The sequence below is a fragment of the Amaranthus tricolor genome, chromosome 2 (assembly GCF_026212465.1).
Source record: "Amaranthus tricolor cultivar Red isolate AtriRed21 chromosome 2, ASM2621246v1, whole genome shotgun sequence".
Lineage (NCBI taxonomy): Eukaryota > Viridiplantae > Streptophyta > Magnoliopsida > Caryophyllales > Amaranthaceae > Amaranthus > Amaranthus tricolor.
The window spans coordinates 4,106,907-4,134,829 of NC_080048.1; the positions used below are offsets into that span (position 1 = coordinate 4,106,907).

The 27,923-nt window shown below is 34.3% G+C and overlaps 3 protein-coding genes and 1 long non-coding RNA gene across 6 annotated transcripts; 3 read left to right on the forward strand and 1 right to left on the reverse strand.

Moving 5' to 3' along the window:
- The first annotated feature begins 932 nt into the window (after positions 1 to 932).
- Positions 933 to 6,525, forward strand: LOC130805082 (uncharacterized). Its single transcript, XR_009040139.1, has 3 exons — positions 933 to 1,444; positions 1,540 to 1,593; positions 5,981 to 6,525. It is a non-coding gene; the product is annotated as an uncharacterized LOC130805082 (long non-coding RNA).
- A 4,011-nt stretch (positions 6,526 to 10,536) lies between these two features.
- On the forward strand, positions 10,537 to 14,683 carry LOC130805083 (probable inactive receptor kinase At4g23740). 3 transcript variants are annotated; one of them, XM_057669702.1, is made up of 4 exons: positions 10,537 to 10,914; positions 11,072 to 11,292; positions 12,404 to 13,732; positions 13,820 to 14,683. In XM_057669702.1, the coding sequence occupies exons 3-4, from the start codon at positions 12,493 to 12,495 to the stop codon at positions 14,506 to 14,508; spliced, it is 1,929 nt and encodes a 642-aa protein (XP_057525685.1). In that variant the 5' UTR covers positions 10,537 to 10,914; positions 11,072 to 11,292; positions 12,404 to 12,492; the 3' UTR covers positions 14,509 to 14,683. The 3 variants fall into 3 exon arrangements, with proteins under 3 accessions (XP_057525685.1, XP_057525684.1, XP_057525683.1); XM_057669701.1 differs by having other exon boundaries at positions 10,537 to 11,292; XM_057669700.1 differs by having other exon boundaries at positions 10,537 to 13,732.
- A 1,223-nt stretch (positions 14,684 to 15,906) lies between these two features.
- Positions 15,907 to 24,300, reverse strand: LOC130805084 (uncharacterized). The gene is made up of 4 exons (XM_057669703.1): positions 23,938 to 24,300; positions 22,867 to 23,185; positions 16,308 to 16,366; positions 15,907 to 16,204 (listed from the first exon to the last, which is right to left on the reverse strand). The coding sequence occupies exons 1-4, from the start codon at positions 24,131 to 24,133 to the stop codon at positions 16,161 to 16,163; spliced, it is 618 nt and encodes a 205-aa protein (XP_057525686.1). The 5' UTR covers positions 24,134 to 24,300; the 3' UTR covers positions 15,907 to 16,160.
- Positions 24,301 to 27,075: 2,775 nt separating this feature from the next.
- LOC130805412 (uncharacterized) lies at positions 27,076 to 27,845 on the forward strand. The gene is made up of 3 exons (XM_057670190.1): positions 27,076 to 27,374; positions 27,467 to 27,557; positions 27,657 to 27,845. Exons 1-3 carry the CDS (start codon positions 27,076 to 27,078, stop codon positions 27,843 to 27,845), a joined length of 579 nt encoding a protein of 192 aa, XP_057526173.1.
- The last annotated feature ends 78 nt before the right edge of the window (positions 27,846 to 27,923 follow it).

Here is a 27,923-nt window from a genome sequence, read left to right on the forward strand (position 1 = left end):
TGTGTTCGATTCAGGGTCTCGATTTATTCCACCCATACAGAAGTCATCAATTTCATTGAGCTGTATCGGATTCATGTCGAAATATTTGGTTCTGAGGTTTTCCGAACTTGAGCTTATAGTTGATGTAGATGAGATCGCTCGATGCTCCTTTGTAGATTTTGTTCCTCTTTTCAGATTGCATCTCCTGGGACACAGTACAATGAAAGAGTACAGTACAGCAACAACAAAATGCCATTACCCTGCGCCAATTAGATCTTGCGTAAGCGAGATTTAGAAGTGTTGGATGAATGCAACGTTATCTTTGTAATAACAAAGGATTGTGTCCGAATGATCATTGATCTTACAATGAGATCGTAACTACCCTAAAACATCTGTCGGATCTCTAACATCAAACTTGGCGGCTAAATGAGAAGACTGAAGTCATTCAAGCTTAATCTTTTCTTAACAAAAGGGTTGTTTTGGATTGACCCGTGATTATATTATGAATTCGTAACTGGAAAAGCTTCTCTTTGATCTCTTAACATAAAACTTAAAGTGAAAATGAGAATTTTATGAAGCTATTCAAGCTTACTCTTGATCTTTTGAAAACTATTATCAAGGCAAACATTAACAGAAGCTCCTTTATTACATCTTATATATAATGCAATATTAACTGAATAGTAAGTCCCTTTTAGAGACCGTCTCTTTGAAAGACGGCTCCTGAAGCACAGCCTAATTTATTACTCCCTCCTATTCAGCTTATGTGTCCTATTTCCTTTTATGGTCAAGTCACTTTAATTGTCCCATTTCTATTTTTGGTATGGGTTTTTGACTTTTATGCCTTTAGTAGCTTTATCCTATTTTCAATTATACCCTCCATTATTCATACTAATTTTCCTCCCTTACATTAAAAACCCATAATACCACTCTCTTTCTTACCCTTAGGGGTAGGGCTGGCAAAAGCTGACCCGACCTGCCAACCTGATCTGAAACCGACCCGAAATTAGCGGTTTTGGGTTTAGATTTTTGACCCAATTAATTAAATGGGTCAACCCGACCTGATCTGTTTATTAAATGGGTTAGGTTCAGGTTGAATTTTTAAACCCGAAAAAAACCTGTTTAACCCATTTATTAAATGGGTCATTCAGGTTAGGTCGACCCATATTTAACCCATTTATTTACCCATTGAAAATTTTAAAAAAAGTCATAAAGAAATAATGAATAAAGAGTGCAGCGCCATTGTGATTTACCATTTACTGGTATATGAGTCATATACTCATTTGACCCGTGGAAAACCCTAAATTCCTCTCCTTCCCTCTTCCTCAATTCCTCTTCTCTGTGGTGCCATTTAACCCATATTTGCGGCGCCTTCTTCCTCAATTCCTCTCCACTTTCCAGTCTCCTGCTTCTCTGTGCGACTTCGGAGTGCGCCTTCTCCTTCCCTCTTCTCTATGGCGGCACCAAGGTAAGAATTATTTCTTTGTTTTCCCATTTTTCTGATTTTTTTTTTGATCGATTTTTTCTGATTTGGATTGTGTTCGATTTTTTTTGATTTTTCAGTTCAATCTAACTGATCTTCAATTTAATCTACCTGATCTTTTAGCACTTTGCCGGGTATTCAATCAGCTTCTCTTTCTCTTTTTTTTTTTTTTTTTTTTTGTGTGATTCATATGTTCTTTGATTTTTTTCTTGTTCTTATTTTCATGTTTTTTATTTTCTGATTTCTGTGTTCGATTCTTAACTCCATCAATGGCTGAAAGTTTTTACAGTGTTTTACAATGTTCAGAATTTCAACTCGATTTTTTCTTGTTTCTATTTTAACTCCATTAATGGTTGAATATAATATATGGGTCAAATGAGTCAAATGACCTGAAATATAGACCTGGAAAAAAAGCAGGTTAAATGGGTCATTAGCAGGTTGACCCGACCTGCTACAGATCAGGTCGGGGTTTCAATTTTTGACCCATTTAATTAAATGGGTCGGGTTCAGGTCAAGGGTATATTGACCCATTTATATATGACCCGAACCTGAAAATGACCCAACCCGACCTGTTTGACACCCCTACTTAGGGGTTCCACTTTTGATTCTCCTTAAAATTCGTGAAAAGTCAAATGAGACTCTTAAGGTGAATAGGAGTTAGTATAACACTTACTATGTGCACGTAGTTCACAAAACACCTACTTTAATTTTTAGTAGGTATACATAACATAAACTCTTACACTAAATAATCTAAACACCTAACATAAACTCCTACATCAAATAATCTAAACACCTAACATGAACTCCTACAGCACATAACATAAATACATACAACAAATAACCTAAACACATACAACACATAACAAATACACCTAGAGCAAATAACCTAAACACCTACTGCACATAACCTAAACCCTTACAATAAATTTAAACACTTACGGCACATAACACCTACTTGACAACTTCAACATATTTAAAACACTTACTTGACATACTGTGAACCCCAACTTGATGTATCCTAAATGCCTACTTGAGATATTCTAAAACTCTATCGAGTAAGCGTGTAGTTACACTACATTTTTTATTTTTTTATTTTTAAAAAATCTAATGGGCTGGCCCAATTAAAATCTTCTCTTTAAAAAACGATCTTTCACACTAATTTGTGTTAGCTGCTAGCTGAATATAAATATTATTTTTATCAGCTCCTCATACAAGAATTTCTATATTGATTGGGTTATTGGTTTATTTATGTGTTATGGGCCCAACATGCTAATTGATTGATCAGCAAGTCTCTTGAGAGGCCGTCTCTATGAGAGACGTCTCTCAAGCCCAACTCAAGCCCAACCCATTAAAAGTTAATGCATATTTATATTATCCTTAATGTCTATTTACCGTATACTCTATATCCTTAATGTCTACTCAAAATATCTTAAATGCCTACTTACATCATTTTTAATGCCTACTTACAATATTTCAAAAAATATATGATAGGCCGGCCGAATTAAAAATAATCTCTCAAAGAGACCGTCACTCACAAGAATTTGTAATTGATTTATTCCTATTTTTATTTCTATTTTTATGATACCCATTAATTGATTTTTTTATTTTCTATGATATTCATTAATTGATTTATTTCTTTTTTTTTTGCCTATTATGATTAATTCAAAAATTCGATGATATTAATTAAATTGTTCATTTTTTTTACAAATTGATACTCCCTCCGTTCCTTTTTGTTTTTCCACATTACTAAAACGGGTAGTTCCATAAGTTTTTCCACTTTAGAATACTTTCCATTTTTGGAAATTTTTTTTCCCATTTATACCCCTCAAATACCCTCTTTTACCCTAAATAATTTTATTTTATTACTTGGATTCTTTTATTATGACGGTTTGTGTGCAGTCTCATTTAACTTCATCATTATATTTTGCTTCCTCTCCCCAAAAGAAGCCGTTGCTTTCTCTCTCTTCCTTGAGTTTCTTCCATGGCTTTCTTAGCTTTTATCCCCTGTTCATTCCTCATTTTTACTCCATTTTTACTGCATTAAAATGTAGATCGGAATTTGGTCTTCATTTTGATGTTCATTTTGTGAATTTTGGTTGAGTTTGATTTTTTCAAGCCCTCTGTTTTGCTTTCTTCTTCGACTTCCATTGTTACTGTTTGAAGCTTTTGTTTGTCCATGACAACCGTCGAATCTAAGAGTGATTCGACCATACCATCATACCTTTATGACGGTTTGTGTGACCGTGGAGAATTTTGTTCTTGTTCCATAAATGGAAGGTCACACTCTTATTCAAATGAAATTCTTAAATGGACTAAAAAAGATCTTGAGGCATATCAAAAGGCGATGGAGGATGATGCTACATTAAGGTTTCGTGATTCTACCCCTTCTCCTAATGTTGAAGAAAAATTACCACAAAGTGTTCTTGAGTATTATTTGGGGTCTCCATCTCATGTTAATCCTTCAACTCCATCTAAGATTTATGAAGACCAAGTTAATTTGGTTGTCCCTGACACTCCTGAGGAAGTTATTGCTTCAAGGGATAAAAAAAACCCTAAAAAACGCACGTGAATTATGTAATTCTTTCTTGAATTTCCTTTTAATTGTACACTCATGATAAGTGCTGGTGATCTTTGTTGTTGGATTTGTTTGATTTTGTGATGTTTGATGTTGGATTTTTTCTGAACCTTTTTGATTTCGTCTTATTTTTTTTGGAAGTCTGTTCTTGAAATTTTTTTTTAAACCCCTGTGATGTGTTTATGCAATTACTTGACTTAAAATCTGAAAAATTATCTATAATTACTTGGTTGAGTAGCAATTGTGTATAATCGACACATCATATGATATTTTTTTTCATGTACAGTAATTTGCGTCATTTCTTGTTGAAATTTTAAAAAGCTGAGAGGTTCAAAGACCTCAATGATGAATCAGGGGGCAAAAAAACTGAAATGATCATTATATAATGACGTAAATACATATGCATGACCTTAAATTTCCATTTTGATGTTGATTTCATAATTAGTTGCTCCTAAGTTTTATAGAAACAATTTTGATGATGATAAAAAATAAACTGAGGGGCTGTAATTTATAATCATCTTTGAGATTCTTCCACTGCTTCATCATATGCTTCAAGTATTTGTTGATTATGTTGTGCAACATCTTCATTTTCTGTTTGTGTGCCTTGCTGATTTGTGCTTGGGTTAAGGAAACGTACACATTCCCTAACCAATTGTGATGGTACTCGCACTTGTATTCGTAACCTTCCATTGTCTTCTTGAACTTTCTTCCCTAGGTGTGGCTAAACATAGTCATTAGACCCTTTAACCTTTAGGATTTCATTTAAGTTGTGTTGTAATGAAATCCATACATTGGTTAAAGTCTTTGGATGTAACTCTTCGAATGCATCTTCCACTGCTTTTATTAACTCATTCATGTTCTTTGGCATTTTCTTATGCATAAGTGATTGTATGCTCCTAAAAAAACCCAAATCTAGAATATTACAATCGGGACTATTTGGTGGTTGTTGAGTTAGAATGAATGTTAAGCCCCCTTGCCTGTTGTTTTGTTGCCAAATTGGATCATCATTTGTTATGTGAACCCTTGCATTATCTTGTTGGATGAAAATTATCGATGGACCATCACTTGGCCATTTTCTAAGAATTGCTGGAATTAATTGTTCAATGAGCATGCTCCTATAAACTTCCTGAGTAACCGAGTCAGTTGGTTTAATTTCTATAGACCCCCTTGGACGGTTAATTGAATTTCTTTGTGCTGCAACCCTACTTATGAAAGGGAAAATTCCGATTTTCCCATCAAATATGCATTGGCCATATTGATTCCATCTAGGCCTTGCAACCGCCCCTAAGAACATGGCTTTTGGAATGAATTTTGATGACTTTCCCGCCCTATATGGAATATTTTCTTTGTGTGCTAGATAAACTCTTTGTGTCTTCTTGGTTAAGTAAAACCATTTTTCATCAATATGTATGAAGTCATACATACCTTTATACATTAGATGATGATGAATTGTATCTTCTTGAATGAGACTTAAAATCCACTCAACCCTTCTTGCCTTGTTTGCATCTGTTAAATAAGGGTGTAATGGATTTGAATGTGCTTTAATCTCCCCCTTCGTATCAATCGCCAAACCGTTGTTGGTGCCAAGTCTAAGCATGTTGCAACATCTCTTATGCATGTACATTCACCCATTGGTTTTGATTCAAGTACGTTTGGTGGCACTTGAACTCTTTTTCTTCCACAATTCTTGTACTTTGAATCGACAACATAAGGCTTGTTTTCTTCTTTGGTTTCAATTGCACGTTTCCATAAGTTTCGAATTGATCTTGGTGTGTAACCGTATTTGTTTGCTATTCGTACGAATGTACCATGTGGGAGTGAGTCACTTACTTTAAGTGACAACATTTCATGTAAAATGAGATGCCTCAACTCGTTCGTAAGCCTTGTTTTACGTTGATCTTGCTGTTCTATTTGTTGTGCATCAATTTCTTGTGGTTCCTCATCAGAACTGGAGCTTGACTGTGAATGGTATACATTTGATCCAAAATACCAAGCCCCCTCTACCTCATCTTCATCGTTTGAAGCCATTACAAGGCTAATGATGCAAATGAGGTTGCTGGACAGTTGTTTTTGGTACTATGAGGCTGCTGTTTGGGTTAATATAGTGGCTGGATAATAATATGGTGGCTGTTTGGGTTGCTGGAAAGTAATCCATGTACTGTGAGGCTGCTGTTTTGATTTTTATGCTTCAATCAGCAGATCAGCAGCTTAAATAAGATGATTAGGAATTTGTAAGGTCATTTTTTTTGGAGATTGTACTTGTAATTATTCATTTTAGTAATCCATGTATTTCTAATTTGTCCAATGCAATTCAGACAGTAATTCATTTGGAGATTGTACAATGATCATTTCAGTTTTGTGATTACATTTCCCTCCTTTTTTTTTAGAAACAAAAATGTAAACTTTCCCAATTTGAAAAGTGGTTACTTTCCCTCCATGTAATTTCTCTCTCTACAATAAAATCAGATTTTTTTTGATTATTTAATTATATCTACAATTAATTTCTCTCTCATTATTCCAATACAATCATTACTTCTCACTATTACATATTAAAATAATACCCACTACCACCAAAGATTCTAATTTTCTTAATTCCCGTGAAATACCCAAAGTGGAAAAACAAATAGGAACGGAGGGAGTATTAGCTTTAAAGAGTTTATATGAATTAATTTAATGAAAGTATTCCATTTGAAGTTTTTACAAGTTAGTAATAAACTAATAATCTTTTGTGTTATTTATTATGTTGCACGGGCATATATAATAGTAATGATATAAATATTAACATAGTTAAATATATACAAGAATGATTATAAGTATTAAAGCGTATCAGAGCCAAGTTTGATCCTGGAACCCGTGGGTTATGGATTCACCACGCTTTCGCTGCGCCACTCTAATTATTTATTGTTATATTTCTTCATTCGCTGTATTAATTTCGCATTTTAAAAGTGATTTTCTTTTACGGCTTTGATAAATGTCATCACATTTTTTATTGCTACGTCATCCCTTTTGACTTTTTTGTCTCTAGACTTTATATTATCTTGGTAGCTTTTCTAAACTAAAAGTTTTCAACTAATTATCTGTGCAACAGAATAATATAAAGTGACTTCAACATTAAAAGTGTCGAGATAGCTATTTTTATGCAAATTTTAAAAAATTTACTTAAATTTATCGATTCTTTTTAAAATGGATTATAATTTTTAATTCAGATTATCGAATTTTTAATTAAAATTTGAAGTCACTTTAAAAAAATACCTTAGACGTAGTCGCATGTTTTGTGTGACTGTACCTAGGTGTGATCGCAGGTGTTGTATGACTTGATCCTTTTCCAATTTTTTATAATTATTTTAGCAATTTATTTAACACTAATCGAAAAAAATTTAGAATTACATTTGGAATTACGGCAAATCATATAAATTGCATTTACCTAAATTGATACTAATGGTGTATGCGTTGACTTTTTTCATAGCGCTGAAAATCCGTGTTTTATGGATTTTAGCGTCCAATTGAAGGTTCTAAAGTGGATAAAATCGTCCATTAAAAATATTTATATTAATTTCATGATTAATTTGTCGTCATTATAATTTCTACATTTATCATTCAAATAATCTTCTCAGTGATTATACTAATGAGTATTATGATTCATGTATTACTCTGTCTCTATCCCAAATTGAGATCATCATCAATACAAGAAGGTCACTAAGAGTGGGTAGCCCTAATTGAGTGACCTCGGTAAATATTTGAGTGTTTCATATTTTGCATTCTAATGTTCAAAATTCATCTGAAGCGCTCTATTAAGCATGACAAATGAACAAATTATACGAATGCCGCTCCACATTCATTCAATTGGGGTGAATATCAGTACAAAATCTGTAGGTAGTGAGTAATAGATAAATATGACTTTGAAAAATTCTCTCTGCCATGAGTAGTGCATGGGTGGGGTGGTAGGTATAAGGTACCCACCCACCCCATACCCATTCGCCCCACCTCATAGTTGTCCGCCTTATATATACAATGTACTATTTTATATTAATTATGTATATTTTTATAAATACTATTGACAAATAATTAAGGATATTAATTTAATTTTATTACACTGTATGGTTTAAAGTTTAAACAAAATTAGATATAAAATTATATTTGCGAAGATTTATGGAGTATATAAAGTGGTTTACCCATCATGAGTATATCGAGCTGGCCATATAAGTATGATAAATGACTTTTGGATTGTTACACTTTCTTTTATAAACAACCAACAATTATTACCTAATTTTATCAAATGACTCTCTAAATAGTTGGCTTATCCAGTTAATTTAAGTTAGCAAAAACTTGTTAACATTTTCATTTGGTCAAACAAGCCTACTAAAAAACTAACAACTAACGATCAACAATTATTTATCAAACAACATAGTACATTACTAAAAAGAATTTCATTTGACTAGCTATAAAGGTCAAAGTTTATTTTTAAGTCAAATTCAAATTTAATACAATTTAATTTAAAAACAATCTCATATTTTCTAAATATTTAAAATATATTGTATATATAACGTCCAAAAATAACCGGGACAAAACATCAAATCTAAAATCTAACACACTCAAATAAAATAGTACTATCATGTAGTAAACTCTTGCAAAACCTTACATAAGGCCTAAATAATTTAGGTTCCCTTGTATTCATCACTTTCATCCCACTAATTCATTTGTTATGGTACTACCCACAAAACATAAAAAACAACAAAGAACAAATCAAGATTTTGTGTTGTAAATAGTATCTATTTACAATAATGTGTAGCATCTTCAAAAGCGCACCATGTTTAGTATCTTTTTGCGATTAACACGACACAAGACCCACAAATACGACGTGATTATACAATACAACCCATTAATGTACAAGGCATGACCCGCTAGGTGAGTAGCCCACTTTGGTATAGCCCAAAAGGTTGTGGCTCATTAGAATTCCATATCCGGAGAAAATAAAAATCAAATACCTTACCAACTTAACCAACCATAATCCGAAAATTTGAAATAAAAAAGACAATTTAATGACTTTTTTCAAAAATCAAGCTTCATTCAAAATTAATTCCCAAAATAAGCGTCTTTGGCTCCAAAGCTAGACTTAGTGTATACTCACTCTTATTAATAGCGAATTTAAACAAATGGTCAAAAAATTAGTCAAGGGTGAAGTCGCTGTTACTAATAGCGACTTAAGGGTTGACTGGTCAACTGTAAAGTAACAGCGACTTTAGGCATGGGTTATTAGGGCTCTCAAACGAAGTAAAGTGAAATGAGGAAAGAGGAAGAAGACTGCTGTATTTAAGCACGCCTAAAGTCGCTGTTACTAACAGCGACTTCACAGTTGACCGGTCAACCCTTAAATCGCTGTTAGTAACAACGACTTCACCCTTGACTAACTTTTTTAACATTTGTTTTAATTCGCTGTTAGTAAGAGCGAGTATACACCAAGCCTAACTTTGGAGCCAAGGACACTTATTTTGGGAATAAAGTTTGAACAAAACTTATTTTGAAAAAAGTCATTAAAACGTCTTATTTTTTTCAAATTTCCCCACAATCCCACCTTAAAATTCCCACATTTAGTCCAAACAAAATGGTTCACAATAATCCCACCTTAAAATTCCCACATTTAGTCCAAACAAAATGGTCAAAAAATGGAAAAATCAGGGTTGCTTACAAGGCATTCATAGCACCAATCACCAAGAAATAAGTTTCCCCAAAAAGAATTCTAAGATGAGGACCAAAGCAATGAGTTAAGTAAATATATTGCTCTTATTGAAAAGCAAGCAAGAAGCATAGATTTCCATTTTTCATTGGTTGTCTCATTTTTGTCCCCACATCAATCTTCCTCATCTTCCCTCCATATCTTTCTCATTATTCTAACTAATCATAATTGTAATTTCATCAAATTAGTCCAACCAAACCCATATAATAATAGGGTGTATACTAAAATAACTTATTAAACACTTTTAGCTTATCTTCACACACAATGATATTAGATGGGCCAAATCATCTGTTGCTAGTGTTTGAAAAAATCAATTCTTAAAATAGTTTGTTCTTATAAATTAGCTATTTTTAAACCAGATACTCCTAATAGCGTGTTCAAATTCAGCCGCTCAAACCATAGTTAAATCAATCAATTTAAAAATAATTTATACTAGTTTTCAGCTATCAACCATTTACCAAATAACATAATATTTACCTAAAATTTGTCATCACATTCAATTTATTTCTTTTAATTTTCCTTAATGATTCATCGTCATCAACATATTTCCTCCGTTTTAAATTAGTTTCAACATTTACTTTTTCACATCGTTCAATACACTAATTCAATTTAAATATTTCAAATTATGTATAATAAAAAATTATAAAAATTGGATATTAACAATCTTTGTTTTGAGACGAATCAAACACTATCTCACTTAATTATATTTTAACTTATAGATTAAAAACTAATTGCAAACTAAAAGTAATAAATAAATAATGTAGTAATCTCATGTGTTGCAAGTAAATTAAAATTGAGAAAATATTTATTTTTCAACAAGCTGACTTTATCTCTCTATTCATGACTTTCCCTTTTACAAGCAATTGATCATATATTCTCTTTCACATGTTCATTCATCATTTCTCTGTTTTCTGCTGATGAATTCAGAGAATTAAGTCAGACTTTTTCCAGCAATTGAATTTCTGGCACATACCCGTTTTCTAGAACTGTAAAAAGTTTGAAACTTTGATGTTCAATTGTCTTTCTCTAACTAAACTCAACTACTTCTACACCAGCAGTTCAAGTTTTTTTAGAGAGAGAAAGCTCTGTTTTTTGCTGATCAGTTCAGAAAAGTGAACCAGAACCATCCCTGTAGTTGAATTTCTGGTACATACCCATTTTCTGAAACTGTCTTTTGTTGATGAATTCAGAGAATTTAAGTTAGATTTATTCCAACAGTTGAATTTCTGGTACATACCCATTTTGTGATATTGTTAAAGTTTGGAACTTTTCTGTCAAATTTGTCTTCTTTCTACACCTGCAGTTGCGTTTTCTAGAGAGAGAAAGCACTTTTTTCTGCTGCTGAGTTGTGAGAAGTGAATCAGAAGTCAGAATCATTTTTTTCCTAGTGCAAAAATAAGATCGTACCATATAGGCCGTTCTGTCGAGGTTTTTAAATTTACTGTACAGGTATCACCTGCATAGTAAAGGTGAAAAAAGGCGTGTTTTAAACCGCTTCAAGCGATATTTCATGCTTTAAGTCAGGTATGACAACCATATCATGGTTTCCATTACTGTATTTTTGCATTATGATAGTATGATCCTTGTGGTTGAGTCTCTGTTTCATAACATACCCATTTTCTGAAACTGTAAAATTTGGAACTTTGCTGTTTGATCTTGGAATACTGGAATTCTTTCACTAAAATCAACTACTGCTTTCTCCTGCAGTTCAACTTTTTAGAGAGAGAAAGTAACATGAAATATGAAATGAGATCGCTTTGTTGTATTCTTCCTGTCATTTGATCATTATCAATGAGCCAGTTTATTTATTTATGTTTACGAGGGTGTTTGGCAAATGGCTTATAGCTAGTAGTTGGTAGCTGATAGCTGATTACAGTGGTTGATTTGACTAGCTGAAATTTATTAACTGGTTTTTGATCAGCTGATTTTAAACCCGCTGCTATAAGCAGCTTGTTTAAAACAGCTTATTCATATCAATAAGCTGTTTGAACCAGCTAATTTACCAAACACTAGCATTAGCTAGTTTGACCACCCAACCCTCTATTTATATCAAAATAAGCTAAAATTGCTCAATAAGCCAATTTCCTAAACACCCATATGTCTACCCTATTATTTTTTGTTTTCGGATTATAATGAAGTATATCAAAATGACTCATTAAATCATATCAATAAGAGAAGTTAAGATATGTTTGTCACCAAGGGTCAATTGAAAACAACCTTTTAGTTATCACTAGAGGTAAGGTTGAGTACAGCCGACCCCAAACGCCACATACGTAGAAGTTGTTGTATGGCCCTGGGGAAATGAAATATTGTTCTAGAGTCCATTTGTATTTCTTTGTTTGTTTTCCCGGAAAGATTGCAACTTTTGCCTCTTTTTCTGCTAAAAGATTAGACCTTTCTGTATGATCAAGTTACATAATTCCTAGGAAACCAAACAAGTCACCTAACTTGGTATTTTTGATAAAGAATGCTGGACAAAAAATTTACTTCCTGTAACGTACCTGATTTTGCTTACATTTCTCTGTAGTTTCTGCAAAAATGGACCATTGAACTTATTACTACAACATTTTACTTTTTCATGCATAACATATGTATTAACTACTACTTTAATGTTAATTTTTCTTCTCTTTTCTAGGTTTTACCCAAAAATCTCAGAAAAAAAAACAAGCAATTAGTGTAGAAAACCCGAGTTTTGGATTCCCATTTGAGAAAAAAGAAGATCAAATGGGCAGGTTTGGATTTTCATTTAAATCAATGATCTTCTTTGGGTTGTGTTTGGTTCACGTATATGGTGAGCCATTGCAAGACAAACAAGCCTTGCTTGATTTCCTCCAAAACACTTCCATTTCGCGGTCTTTGAACTGGGATCCAAACAAACCCTTGTGCACTAATTGGACCGGTGTGACCTGTAATGATGGTCAAACAAGGGTGGTTGCTCTCCGGTTGCCGGGAGTTGGAATCCGAGGTTTCCTTCCTCCTGACACTCTTAGCCGCCTTTCTGCGCTTCAAACACTTAGCCTTAGAAATAATGAGATTTCAAGTGTATTTCCATCTGATTTTTCCAAGTTAGGTAACTTGACTTCTTTGTATCTTCAATACAACAAATTTTCTGGTACTCTACCATTGAATTTCTCTGTTTGGCCAAATCTTGTGGTACTAGATTTATCTAATAATAACTTTAATGGAACTATACCTATTTCATTCTCCAATTTAACCCATATTACTACTCTTGATCTTTCAAGTAACTCACTTTCTGGTCAAATTCCTGATTTGGGTATCCCAAGTTTGAGGTATTTGAACTTATCCTACAACCATTTGAGTGGGAATGTTCCTAATTCCCTTCTTAGGTTTCCGAGCTCATCATTCTCCGGCAATGATGTTTCCTTGAGAGCGGTTTCTATTCCCCTGAAACCTTCATCACTTCCATCGGACAGCCCTAGCCACAAGGCCAAGAAGATCAGTCAGACAGCAGTATTGGGGATTATAATTGGTGGTGCTGCTGTTTTGTTTGTTATGATCGCCCTTTGCATGCTTTTTCTGTTTTCGAAAAAGAAAAACAAGGACCGAAACAGTGACTCGGAGGCACAAACCAAGGAGAAATTCTCCACTTTTAAGAGGTTCCCAACAGAAAGCAGGGAAGAGAAGAGCGCAAGGATCATGTTTTTTGAGGGGTCTAAATTGGCATTTAACTTGGAGGATCTTCTAAGGGCTTCGGCTGAGGTTCTTGGTAAGGGAACTTTTGGAACAACATACAAGGCCACCCTTGAGGATACTAACATTGTGGTTGTAAAGAGGCTCAAAGAAGTGAATGTAGGGAGGCGAGAATTCGAGCAACAAATGGAGATTGTTGGTAATATTAAACACGAGAATGTGGCTGCATTAAGGGCATACTATTTTTCGAAAGATGAGAAGCTCATGGTTTACGACTATTTCAGGCACGGAAGTTTATCAACCATGCTACATGGTATGTGATTTTATCATTGTTTATTTCACTTTTGGTTTATGATTACGAATATTGTTTCAACAAGGAAGTTTTTATTTTACTGCGCAGGAAAAAGAGAAAAGCGACCTCCATTGGATTGGGAAACCCGGCTAACAATCGCCATCGGTGCAGCAAGAGGCCTTGCTCACATCCATTCTCAAAATGGCGGAAGACTAGTCCATGGAAACATAAAATCCTCAAACATTTTCCTCAACACTCAAAACTATGGTTGCGTATCCGACCTAGGGTTAGCAACCATAGTCACACCCGTGGCCCCACCAATCCAACGAACAGTAGGGTACCGAGCCCCAGAAGTCACAGATCCTCGTAAAGCCACCCAAGATTCCGATGTCTACAGCTTCGGAGTCCTACTACTAGAACTTCTCACAGGAAAAATGCCTCTAGGTGAAGGTATGCACCTAGTGAAATGGGTGTATTCCGTGGTCAGAGAAGAGTGGACAGCTGAAGTGTTCGATGTAGCGCTCTTGAGGTACCCAAACATAGAAGAAGAGATGGTGGCAATGCTCCAACTAAGCATGAGTTGTACCGAGCGAGTCTCGGAGAAAAGACCTAAGATGTGGGAGGTGGTCAAAATGGTGGAGGATATCCGACAAGGGCACTCCGGTACACGACCATCATCTGAAGCTTCTACTCCAACACCAACAGGCCTTTCACATACAGTTGAAGTAGGATCTAGTTCCAATTCCAAATCTCCAATTTTCTCACAACACAATAAGATTGCTTGTCCTAGTAGCTAAAACTAGTTGTAACAAATATTATAGGTATATCTTCTTTGTTAAGTTAAGAATTATTTCTCTCCATAATTGCCCAACAAATGTAAACTGTTGAATGTGGCTAGTAGTAGTCATTAGTCATCACTCATTATCAATCAACATAGTCAAATTTTTACCTGCCCTGTTTTCAGGCTCTAAAGTCCAACCTTTTTGCAGCTTCAAGCTTAAGATTTTGATGTTTAACTTAAAGTTTGGGGTATGATTTTTTCAAACTAACAATGATTACAACTACAGAATGGTGGACCCAGACCGCATGAGGGCACTAGGTTCGTTCAAAAAACACTATAATTTCCGATATACTTTTAATAATAATTTTGTATATATATTTTTTGTATTGGATTTTTTCAGTATCTAATATTAAGTTGTGCTCTCACTAAATTTTTCCTTGGGTCCACTATGAACTACCACCAAAAGAGTCTTGTTCGGTCCGAGTAAATTTCACCCATATTTGGGTAATACCTCATCTTTTGTACTTCTGACAAATATTTTACCAATTAAATTATCAGACATCTGTGACCAAAGTTGCCTTACGATCTAAGTTTATATGTTCATTCAATAGACAACTCCCCTGATTTTCTGCCTGATTGGTTGCATAAACTAATGTTCTAACAAGACAAAATAATATAAGAAAAATCGTACGCAAACTTCTACTCTATTTACTAGAGATATTTTTTTTACTTATATACATATGGGTAATGGGGAACAATTGGCATTCTTTAACTAACCAACTTGTATGCATTGGGTGAAGAGAATTAACTAAAGCTTTAACCTAACTTTCGAACTGAAAATCTAATTATTAAACAGGCGGTATGCTTCTTTTTTTGTAAGGTAACCATTGCTTATTAAGAAAAAATTATACTGAAATTCAATCAATCATATATTCCAATCGGATATAAATAAATCGTAAGTTACCAAAACACCTATGAACACTATAAATTTTCATTTCGTTTTGCCTTTTTAATTGATGAACATAGCTCGATATAAACACCATTCATTTTTATTCAACACAAATAGGATCGTAGGATAGCTCTAAATGAGCTCAGAAAGTTTACAGTACAAACAAACTTTTGTATGGTTCAGCACATAAGTATCAAGTTCTTGCAGTGTTGGGTACACAGGGACATAGTAGTATATATCTATAATACTTTCCATAAATCGAAATTCTTACTAACATACCAAATTCATCTATTTTGGTTTCTTAACAGCCGGTGTTGCTCAATGCTCATGTCTCAAAATTGATAGTTGATGGTTTTCCAGTTGTTTACTGTGTATAGCGTGTGTACTGCATCATTATATGCTCGCAAACCAAAATGAGATCAAATATTTGAAAAAGACTACACCAGCAGAGGACAATCTCTCGAATACTGGTATAATGGAAACCTCGCATAGAATTTTTAAGAATTTCAAAGTACATTTACACATTTCGATTAACAATGTTTTTCTGAAATAACAAACATGAGGCCAAGAATGATGTACGATTACACATGAAAACATATTGCGTAGTATAAGGTTTTAGTATTGAGGACCTGGGCTGAATGCATGATGACCTGACAAGAAAACTTGTGAAGACCTCATCACTATTGGAACCGTGAAACTTTCGAGTCGATATGCCAAAATTAGTCTTCTTCACGCTTGACTAAAATTCGGGTCTTTACACCAACTGGGGACAAACACACGGAAAAGTATTTGATTAAACGAACCGTGATCAAAAATTGAGAAACTCATTCTGAAAGAGCAAGATTAAAGGCATTAGTGATACCAACCTACAACTTCCTCAAAATGGACCTCCTTGACCAAGTCAGCAGCTGGATTGTACTCGAACCTAAAGATAGAAAAGATGGTAAGGATATCCACTGGCGCTCAATTGAAATGAGTATACTTAATGACAGTAGTCACTGTCCAAATAAATACTATCCCAAATTACCCTTATCAGCATACAGCAGAAATAATAGAAATTGTCATCTTACACAAAGACGATGAAAATGAAAACGCTAGCAAAACATTATAAAGCAAAAATATCAGGGTATTAGCATAACTCGATTTCTATCAGCGAAATTCTGGTTCCAATCTGCAAAAGTCAGTTCAGCTTTGTAAAATTGTGTTAAGATGAAAATTTTCTAGATTCTTTCATGAAAAGACATTAGCAAATGACAAGTAAGCAAGTACATTCAATATGCCAACAGATAGTTGGTTCCCAATTTCCAGCCATCGCTATCAAAATATGTTTCCACCATCTTAAACCTCGCCCCAATATACACCAAAATCTCTTTCATATAGCTCTCTGAGAATTCATCCTTACTACAACAAACTTCAGCACTCATCCTTATCCTCTATCACTTATTGCATACATCTCAAACCAGTTTATTTAAGCAGTTCATCATCTGAGAAGAAAAATTAGAACAGTTCAACGCTCTACAAAAGCTTAGGCACTATATTGCTGACAAAAGATAAGCTTGCTTAATATAAATTAGAGAACATTAATGTTTTGCGAAAGGTGAAGTTCTTGGAACTCTTGAGGACCAGCTAATTGTAAAGCGAAATAAAGGGTTCTAAGGAAGGAATTTCTCCCAAATCTCTATACTTTGTGGTCTAATTCTAACTCCCTTGCACTATTCTGGTCCTTCAACTGATTCTCCGGTGCCTACTGATTCTCTAAAACCCTAAATTATTCTACAGGTGTCGTTAATTTCTGACCTGTCATAGTGGATATGAAATTGTGCATTGCTCCTGGGTCGATCATTAACACCAACTCATTACCTACAATGCATAGATTTACTTGATTCAAACTCATTACCTTCATTCACACCAACTCATTACCTTCAATGCACAGATTTACTAGATTTACTTGGTCTAACTAGTGCATTTTACTCGACTAATTTCCTTCTTGTCCTTAAATTCTAGGTTTTGGTTCTTTCATGTTAGTTTACATTTATAAGTCTCAAGTGTTGTAGTTTAATTGATTAAACTCTAATGCAATAGATTTACTTTCTTGTTTGTTTTCATCTTTACTCCAATGGCTAATAAGTAGTTAGCTTAGTTAGGGGTTGGATAAAAAAACCCAACTCAACGCATGAGTTAGGCTTGAAAGAGGAGGATTGACAAACTTGATTCAAACTTGTCATTTGGGGCTGGGTGTTGGTAAGCATCTACCTTGGCCAATTGGGTTCATATCCCATTCCAGTTAGACCCCAATGACTTATTGAGCCTCTTCATTGACTTAGTTTTACCTTGATCGGATGGTTTGAGATGGACAATTAGGTGAGAAATTTATGAGTGTCTATGCTACCAAGAAGGAGAGTCAGAAAATCAAATCTTGATTGAACCCTCTTCCTATCTTAAGAGCTGATCATGCTTGAAGCTTGAACATTTCTCAGCTTTCCCAACCCCGTTGGCATATGAGTCAAATCCCAACACTTTGTTAAGTTCATGTATCTGTTATGACTAGCCTGCAGATGAATGTGAGTCAAGAAAGCAAAAAAAGAACAGAGAAATAAGATACAAGCAGATAGATAGAGAACAGAAATAGAGAAATAATGTTGATTGTATTATGTAATGTGTATTGGGTTCTTTGAGTGGCTCCTAACTCCTAGGTAAACACACTTAGAATACAATCATCATGCCTGACACATGTCCTCCGCCCTACTACATAGACAAGAATATTATGCTAATCTGCTAAATTTCACAAGGATACCCTCATAACAGAATTCAGATATGTATAAACACAACTGTATTGCTAACAAATAATATCCCCCCTATATCCCACTAGCTTCTAGATGGCCTTGAGAATTACTAATTTGCACCAATAGAATTCCGAAATCTATAAACACAACTATATTGCTAACTGAATTGCCAATTGTTTCTCCACACTCCCAACACCTATGTGAATGAATCCCACATGTGGCCTCCTGATATTTCGCTCCTCTACTACATTTGGACTTATAGACTTTCTTTCTACATTGATTAGCGACAAAGAAGCCCTATTCTCTTCCACGAATTTCAGTCGACTAGCATCAGCCATCAATTAGGTCGATCAACATTGATTTTCTTGGAGGACTGCCACATAAAACTCTCCATCTTTCCTTGAAATTGCGAGTAACAGTCAGGATTGCATTTTGAATCCGTATTCTCGTAATTCTTGAATTTCACTTTCGTAATAGTTTGGACGAGCACTTTTTGATTGCTCTGATACCAAATTGTTATAACTCATCTACTAAGAAGAATTGTGAGTTAAGAAAGCAAAGAAAGAACAAAGTACTAATTGTCCTTGCATAATTGTTTCTTTTGTTGCCCTTTCTTTTGTTGTATGTGTATTGCAATGTAGGAGTTGTGTTATTGTTAGTCATATCAATATCTCAACATCATTAAATTGCATATGCCCTTGGGCAATGTTAGGAGTTTACAACACTCGAACATATTTAGATAACTAAGCTCGAAAGTTCACCCATCTCATCCTTTGAAAAATTTAGGTAACTCAAACACCTTACTCTATCCAAAAATCCTAGAAATTTCTCAATGCCAAGTCTTCGCAGTTCCAAGACCCTTAAATAAAGAAACATAGTCGTTGATTTATCTATGGTGGTTAAAGGAATCAATTTTAAAATGTTGTGACAGTATGTATGGGAAAGGAGGAAGAATGATTTCAATGATTTGAGTCTTGTTATTGAAGATGGGACAATTATTTAAAAAAATATGTGGCAGATTGATAAGTAAATGGATTACTCCAATAAATTCATTCGCTTTTGCATTTGTCATCTTATACTTGTTTTAAATAATCCAAATGACAAGATCGAGTACCGACTTCTTCATCAGCAATCAACATAATAATAGTCATAAGTGTGACAAAATAAGCATCGACCAAGAAATCTATAAATATATTTTCTCCCTACATCTTCTAAGCTTTAATTTTTGTATTGTACTTCAATATATCTAAAAGTCATCCAAAGATAAATTATATCTTCTTGATCAAAGACAAGCTCCTATGAAAATAAGGAATAGCAAGAAACACAGAGTTTCAACATCTCATCAAGCTGATTATAGCTAGGTTTAAGATTATGCATGAAGCCATGACCATAGGGTGTAAGATGTGCAAGTTAAATATCTCCAAAGGGTTGTAATCCTTGAATTGTATGTTTCTATGCTAAATAGCTAATTATACTTCATATAACAAAGAAAACCTTTGGATACATTCTTGCGGTATCCTCTCTAATCACCTTTTGCACTTGGCTCTTGCTACAAAGTAAAAGCGTTTCAACTAAAGAGAAGCCAAGAATCATCTTTTGTTTAATCCGCAGACTTGTAAAGGTTGAGGGAGTTCAATAAATCAGTTAACTTTGCATCACGTGTGGGATTTAATGGAGTCTTGCAACAATGCTTAACAAGATGTGTTCAATAAGCGTCGTTGCTCGCTTGATGAGTTAGATGATTTTATGAATGAAAGCGAAAATAAAGAATTTAAAGAAGCCACTCAAGAAAATAAGCTCATCAAAGCAATACTTGTGTTCTTTTCTGAGTCAAACCAAATTAATTTTCCCTTGATAAATGCTCATAAACTCAACTATCATGGAGAGGTTTAATTGTATTGCGAAAATCATGCTCCATTTGGTAGCCTAATTATCAATCTTCCTAAATAAAAAATGTGCATCAAGTATGCAAATATATAGATTTTGGGATCATTGGTTTAGTCACATTGAAAGAAACAAAGATAAAGACATTGTAAGCATCGCGACATGGCTTTAAATTGAGACTTTATTTCCTCCATTGTTGGCAATTGAGGAGTTGGAAAACAACACTGTCTTGGTATGTTTTTGATGATGAGAGGGAAAAATGTTTAATCTTAGTTTTAAGTTTTAGCTACCCAGGATTTTGATTTTAAGGTGTTGGAGAAGATAATAATCGGGTACAAAAAAAAGTTGTAAGATTGGGATATGGATTATCTTTGTCATCGCTTTAGTTAAAGAGGGAAGAAATTCTGCTTGTGTGGGATCAAGACACTTCAAGGTAAAAATGGACTCTCTTGAGAAGCCTGCTTGAATTAGGCTCATCGGAGCCAGGGACTCCTTACTACACGTGATACAAAGAAATTAGATGTTATTGACTCCATCAACCGATTTAATAAAGATGATGATTCATAGCTTCTCTTCAGACAAATATCTTTTACCGCACGTAAAGAGCCAAATTGGAGAGGAGCTTGCAAACATGTGTCTAAAGATTCCCTTTCTATATAAAGTAGTACAACTGAACATTGGAACATTGACAATAGCTAGAGATACATACAATTTGAGAATTACAAACTTTTAATGTCAACTTGTGCATTTTACATCTAATGGTCATAGTATTAAACATACTCTTAAATGTAGCTTTGAACAACTTAAATTGAAACATTATGTTTCAAATTGTTCCTTATTCCCAAAGACGTTTGTTTTTGTTCAATAATATATGATTTGCCTTTGAATGGCTTTGAAATATATAGTGAGTCACAAGACAAAAATCAAACCTTAGAAGATGTTGGGAGAGAATATGTTTATAGTTTGCTAAGTTAAGGATTATTTTGTAATGCTTATGGCTATTATAAGGCAAATTGGTGATAAATGACTTGGTACAGGATCTTGTGATTTGGATTATCAAATATAAGCATAAGATGGTGGATGCGGAATCAAATGAATTTGTAAGAGTCAATTATTTATTAATCAATCTGCCACATGATTTTGTGGAATGGAATGTCTCATATTCAATAATGAGACTGGACGCATTGAAATTATTCCTCCTCCTTGGCCATACATACCACAATACTCTAAAAGTGAGGCCTCTAGCCGAGTTAGATGAATCAACTAGGTTTCTGTGTTTAGTCTTAAAGCTAAGATGGCTAGGCATTGGAAATTTTTTAGCAATAAATTAAGGTGATTGAGTTAACTATATTTGTCAAACAATGAAATGCGTGAACTCTTGAGCTCAGTTTAGCACCTTATCTTAATCTATCCAAGTGTTGTGAACTCCAAGGATTGCCAAGGGCTGACAGCATATGCAATTTGATGATGTTGAGATACCTCTACTTAAAGTGTTGTACTTTATTCGAATTTGGAAATTCGACATATCTTCAAACTTTAAGCATGATTTTGGTGGGGAGCAGAGTTGTGATGGTGATGATGAACCAATTTTTGGTTTTATTAGTTCGGTTAAGAACTTCCTTGCTTCATTTTTCCTTCAAAAGGAGGAGTCACTCTGTAAGAGTTTGGTTCATGATATCTACTACATTTTCTACTTCTTGAAATTTCGTATTCAACCTCGTACACTCAGTTAATTCCGTAGTTTGATCAAGAATTAATTTACTCCCCTATCGTTTGTTCCAGCTTATATGTGGATTGTAAAATGCGGTAATTAATAAAAGTTATCCCATGAGGATCACAACCCTTGCTTTCCATTATTTAATTATTTGGTTGAGTTTTTATTATAGAGGAACTTGTTAGCAATCGAGTTTGCCTATCTATCAAATGGCGTCGTTGTCAGAGAATGGAGTATAGCATGGAGTCTTTTGCATTCCTTACGAGACTAGTTCACTTTTTATTTCTTTATTTGTCTAAGAGCTTTTGATTGTCATTGCCAATCATTTGCTTAGCTTTGGTCTTGCATGCCACCAATTGGGCATGGTCGAGCCTTACCACTTCAGACATTGAATCATGAGCTTGAGGCTTGAGAGGTCAGCCAAAGCTATCAAATGAGACTTGAGAGTTGAGAGTGAAGGAAAGTTCATCACAAAGTGGTTCCTCCACCCCCCCCCCCCCCCCCCCCCTATTATCAAGTGGAGATGAAATCTAGAAATACAACTCCCAAAATAGGCAGAATTAGAGACCTATTTTAGATCGTCACAGCATACTCCACCTCAGCAAGATCGTACAGAGTTTTCTTTACTTTCTGATGTACCCTTTTGCATAGTGCCCGGTAAAGTAGGCAGAATTAGAGGCCTATTTTAATTCATTGCAGATTCATTTGTCTGATCATCTATATAAAGCCTAAGAACTCTAATGTATACTACATCTGTCCCCATGAGTTTTCCCGTACACCCAATAGCTCTTGTATATTTTGGGTGTGTACGGTAAACTCATGGGAAATGAAAGGTACATGATTACAAAGTGAAGAACAAAAATGATTGGAGTTCACAGTTCACATTAAGATCAGAGAAGCACCGGTGTTGAGAATATGAAAATGTTAAGTATAAATTAAAGATAGTCAGTCCAGATTTTATAATCAACTAGCAATCATGATTTTTGGCACAAAATACTTCAAATTATCACTTCTTTTATTAAACAGATCAAGATTAAGACTTACTTGTCTTTAAAGATCACATCAAGTTCAAAGTTAGATGTATTCTTTGCAGCATCCACCAAGACAGTAACAATTTCAGTCTTTCTAGTGCTTGCCATCAGCATATCATACTCTGTTGGAATGACAATTGCAAAGAAGTTATCCGATAATTTGCTTAAATATAGCTTCTCTACCGCGGAAAGGGTAATTCGACGCTTGAGAGAAAAGGTCTCAGGATCAATCACATACAACGCAAAGTCAGTTACTATCAAAATGCGTCTCTTCATCTTCCCAGTGCTAGTGAACTTAAAAACCTTATCAGCAAAGAGAACTTGCCTATCACCTATAAAACAAAAAAGCAAAGCAATATAAATAACCCCAATAAACTAACACTCTTAATAGGTCCTGAAATCTAACTAAGTTTGAGCAGCTATGCAAGCAGGCAGCATATCAAGCTCTCAAGATGAAGGGCATTTTTGTATTTTCCAAGACAATTATAGATGGAACAATGGCAAGAATGGCAATTACATACCAAAAGTTCCATAACATAAGAGAATCAAACTCTTCCAATGAAGATAACTAGGATAACATGCATGATTCCACTCTTACCTATCACATGAAACTAGAATGACAGACAAGTCTAGCATATGATTAATGTTAAGATTAGTAGAACAGAAATTTTTTCAAAAAAAGATAATTTATGGAATTTCCAATTTCAAGGAAATTCTATTTCCTATGCTTGTCCACAAAATGTTAACCAAACAACGATCCAAATAAGTAATTCCTAGGAAATAAAAATTCCAATGAAATTAGAGACAACCAAACACTTTTGTACAATTGGAATGAAAAAAATCAAAGCAAATGTAAAATTGATTGGACAACTACTAGAACTGATGTTCTTCTAGTTAATGTAATCAAAATTATGGCATTGTAAAATTTTGAGAGTTACATTACCGAGAAACACAATCAAATAACATATTTATCCAAATAATATTAACCAATAACCAATCAGAGTTACAATTAAACAAGAATTAAGAGCATTTAAACTTTAAAAATACAATTAAAAAAAGTAGGCATTATATAGATTTGTGATACCTTGTTTGTCAAGAATTTTCAAAAGGTAAGGGTTAGAAGAAACATCGAGATAATCTCCTGTATAATCTCTGTGCAAGGAAGCCAACCGTCTTGTTTTCACACCCATGAACGGCTCCAGATTCGGCGGCGGATTTACATCGGACGGCGGAGGTTCTGAATCGCTGAGTTTAACCCGGCGATTGTTAAACCTATCCATCTTCTCCGGTCAGCTGGAGATCCAATTTGGAGACCGGTTTGATTCTTTTGACCAAAAGGGTATGACAAACGACTTTTTAGAGACAACAATGAAATAACCATCAACAGAAATGGTTATGGCCAAATAATACTTAATAATTAATAATAAAAAATATAATAAGGCTTTTTTTTGGGTTAAAATCAACCGCTTTCCTCTAATCTTCTTGTGAAGAGATTATGGATATAATTATTGGTTACCTTTCCTCACCCAGACGTTGCTCTCGAGCATAATATTGAGCATAATGAAGATGATGATGAAAAAATATATAAAATTAAAGTTGAGAATTATACATTAAATTACAAGGTGAGCGAGTTAATTTACATTTTAGTGATAGGAGTTTAATTTTCAACATCTATTATATTTTAAAATAAAAAATATAAAGATAAGATATATATATATATATATATATATATATATATATATATATATATATATATATATATATATATATATATAGGTATGGAAAGGTAGACATGAGAGTATATAAATTTTTTTGCTTATTATTGTAGAAAAAACGATAATAAATGTAAGAAAGGGTTGAAAAGGTTAACATGGAAAATATATTATTTTTGAATAGAGATACAAACGTAAAAACATAATTGAAAAGATAATTGAAAAGATAAGTGAAAAATAATATGGCAAAATAAGAGGAGGATGAGAAAATTAAGCAAATTGCATTAAGTAAGTTTTGTATGAGACTGTTTCACTGTTTATATAATCATCCCAAATTATTTGTATTTATAATAAAATTAATTGAGTCAAACGTACAAGTAGTCACCTTCTTAATTCATTATTTAATGAATTACTTTACGAAAGGTTATTTTTTGGGAAACGACTTCAACTAAAGTTTATAATATTATAATAATATGTATTAGATGAGTTATTTAACTCATATATAAAAAGCGTTTTTCGGTGAAACGTCCCATACAACAATATGAATTTTTTTATTTAAATCCACAAATTATTGTAGAGCAAAACAAGTTGCACTCAAATCAGTTCATCATCCAATTGTTCACCTCTTAGTCTATTACCATAGATGATGATTGATGCAATTTGGCTTGATTCATGCGTGATGAGTGAGGACGATCGGTAAATCACTCAATTGGGCAAGTTGTTATGTTACATAAAGTTTCTTATTTTAATTAAATGTTTTATATTTAGTTTTACACACTTATTGAGTTACTGATATATTAATTTATTTTTCAATATTTTTGATTGTGAATAATTAAAAATTATAAAATGTTAATATAAATAAAATTTATATTGAAACGAATCAAATAAAATCTCACTTAATTGTATTTGTAACTTATAAATTTAAAATAAAATACAAACTAAGATCACTCTATACTTATTTGAGCTGCTAATAAATAGGAAGGTTCATGATAATCTACAAACAGCTTAAATATGATAATGGTATTATAGGTTCTCTATGTAAACTCATCCCATTCCCAAAAATAAAGTTCAACTATCTTTTATCTTTCTTAAGTTGACATCTAGTCTCTTTAGATCTATTTGATCCATTATTATCTTGTTAGTATTAAATAATAGTAATATGTTGAAATTATTGGAACTCGTAGAAAACTATGTATGATTAGGGTTTCGTAAGTATGAAAGACGACATCCATATCCTTATTGAAGGAGATTGCATTCGATGAGACTCTCAACTCGAGTATTATGTATTATCATGTTTGTAAATACTCATTGACGATTATTCCTTGTTATAAGAAGTTATATGCATTAAAGTAGTTTTTATAGGGGTGACTTCAATGGACATATAGGCAAGGAGGCTTCTATCTATAGCTCGGTTCATGGTGGTTTTGGTTACGGTGTAAGGAATAAGAGTCGAGAAAACTTGCTTGAGTTTGCGTTAGCTAAGGAGTTAGTTATAGCAAACTCGATCTTTAGGAAGAAGGATGAACACTTGATAACGTACAAGAGCGGTGGGCATGCAACCCAATTTGACTACTTTAGTACGGAAGGGGGATCGGACCTTGTGTTTGGATTGTGAAGTGGTGCTGGGTACAAAGATGCCAAAGTTGGATACCAAAGAGGGGGAGAAGCATATTTTTAAGATGGCTAAAGCCAGGTCTAAGTAGAGGCAAGACTTAGGGACAGTGAAGTACATCAAGGATGAGGGCGGACGAGTAGTCCTTAAGACAAGAAGACATCAAAATGCGATGGCATCATTATTTCTCCCAACTGCTCAATGAGACTAGGGGTGTAAAGGAGGAAGTAGGAGAAGCTCTCAAAAAGATGGGGAGAACAAAGACAGATGGACCTAATAACATTCCAATTGAGGTATGACGGAGTTTGGGAGAAGAGGACATTAGTTGGTTGACTAACCTCTTTAATGCCATCCTGATGTCAAGCAAGATGCCAAAAGAATGAAGACACTTATCCCAATTTATAAAAACAAAGGTGATGCACAGGTATGCGGGAACTATAGAGGTATCAAACTTCAAAGTCACACAATGAAATTGTGGGAAAGAGTGATTGAAAGGAGGATTAGACAAGAGACGGTGATTAGAGAAAACTAATTCGACTTCATGCCGGGAAGATCAACTACCGAGGCCATTCATATTTTGAGGAGACTGATGGAAAAGTATAGGGAGCAAAATAAGGATCTACATATGGTGTTCATCGACCTAGAAAAAGCATATGATAGCATACCACGAAGTATCGTTTGGGATAGCCTCAAGGGTAGAGGTATTTCACTAAGATACATAGAAGCAATACAGGACATTTATGACAGAGTATCGACCAACATTCTTACTCTTGTGGGTATAACAGAGTCCTTCCCAATAAAAGAGGGACTGCATCAGGGATCAGTACTAAGTCCTTTCATCTTTACAGTCGTGATGGATGAAATCTCTAAATCTATCTGGGAGATTGTACCATAGTGCATGCTCTTCGTTGACGATATCGTTCTAGTCGCAGAAACTAAGGAGGAGCTTAATAGAAAATTGGAAGAGTGGAGGGTAGTCCTAGAGGATAGAGGGTTGCGCATAAGCCGTACGAAGACAGAATATTTGTGTTGCAACTTCAGTGGGATAGAACCGATAAGTGAACCAGAGATGACCTCAGGGGGAGAAGTTGTTGCGTCTATGTCCAAGTTCAAATACTTGGAATCGATAATTCAAAGTAATGGAGAGATTGATGGAGATGTTACTCATTGTACACAAGCGGGTTGGCTAAGTGGCGAGTAGCAATCGGGGTGCTTTGTGATAAAAAGTTTCCTAGTAGATTAAAAGGTATGTTTTACCGCGTCTCAATTAGACCGACTTTGATGTATAGGACAGAATGTTGGCCCGTAAAGAATGTTTTCGAACAGAGAATGGATGTTACAGAAATGCGTATGCTGAGATGGATGTGTGGACACACAAAGGTAGATAGAATTAGAACCAGGAGTTTAAGGAGAAGTTAGGGGTTGCACCTCTCTGCAAAGATGCGTAAGAATAGGCTGAGATGGTTAGGACATGTCCAGAGAAAAACATATAACGCCTCAGTGAGAAGGATCGAAAGCACCATTGTGGAGGGTAAGAGAACTCAAGGAAGACCTAGAAGAACATGGGAGGAACATATTAAAAGTGACTTGCATGACCTACACCTCTCGAAGAACCTGACCAGGGATAGGGATAGTTGGCGACGCCTTATTCACGTCTTAGATTTCTGAGTCTGAACAGTTACATTTGTTGCCTTTGTTTCTAGTCATTTACATATCGCTCTTTTTCCCGATTTTTTTTTACCTTTC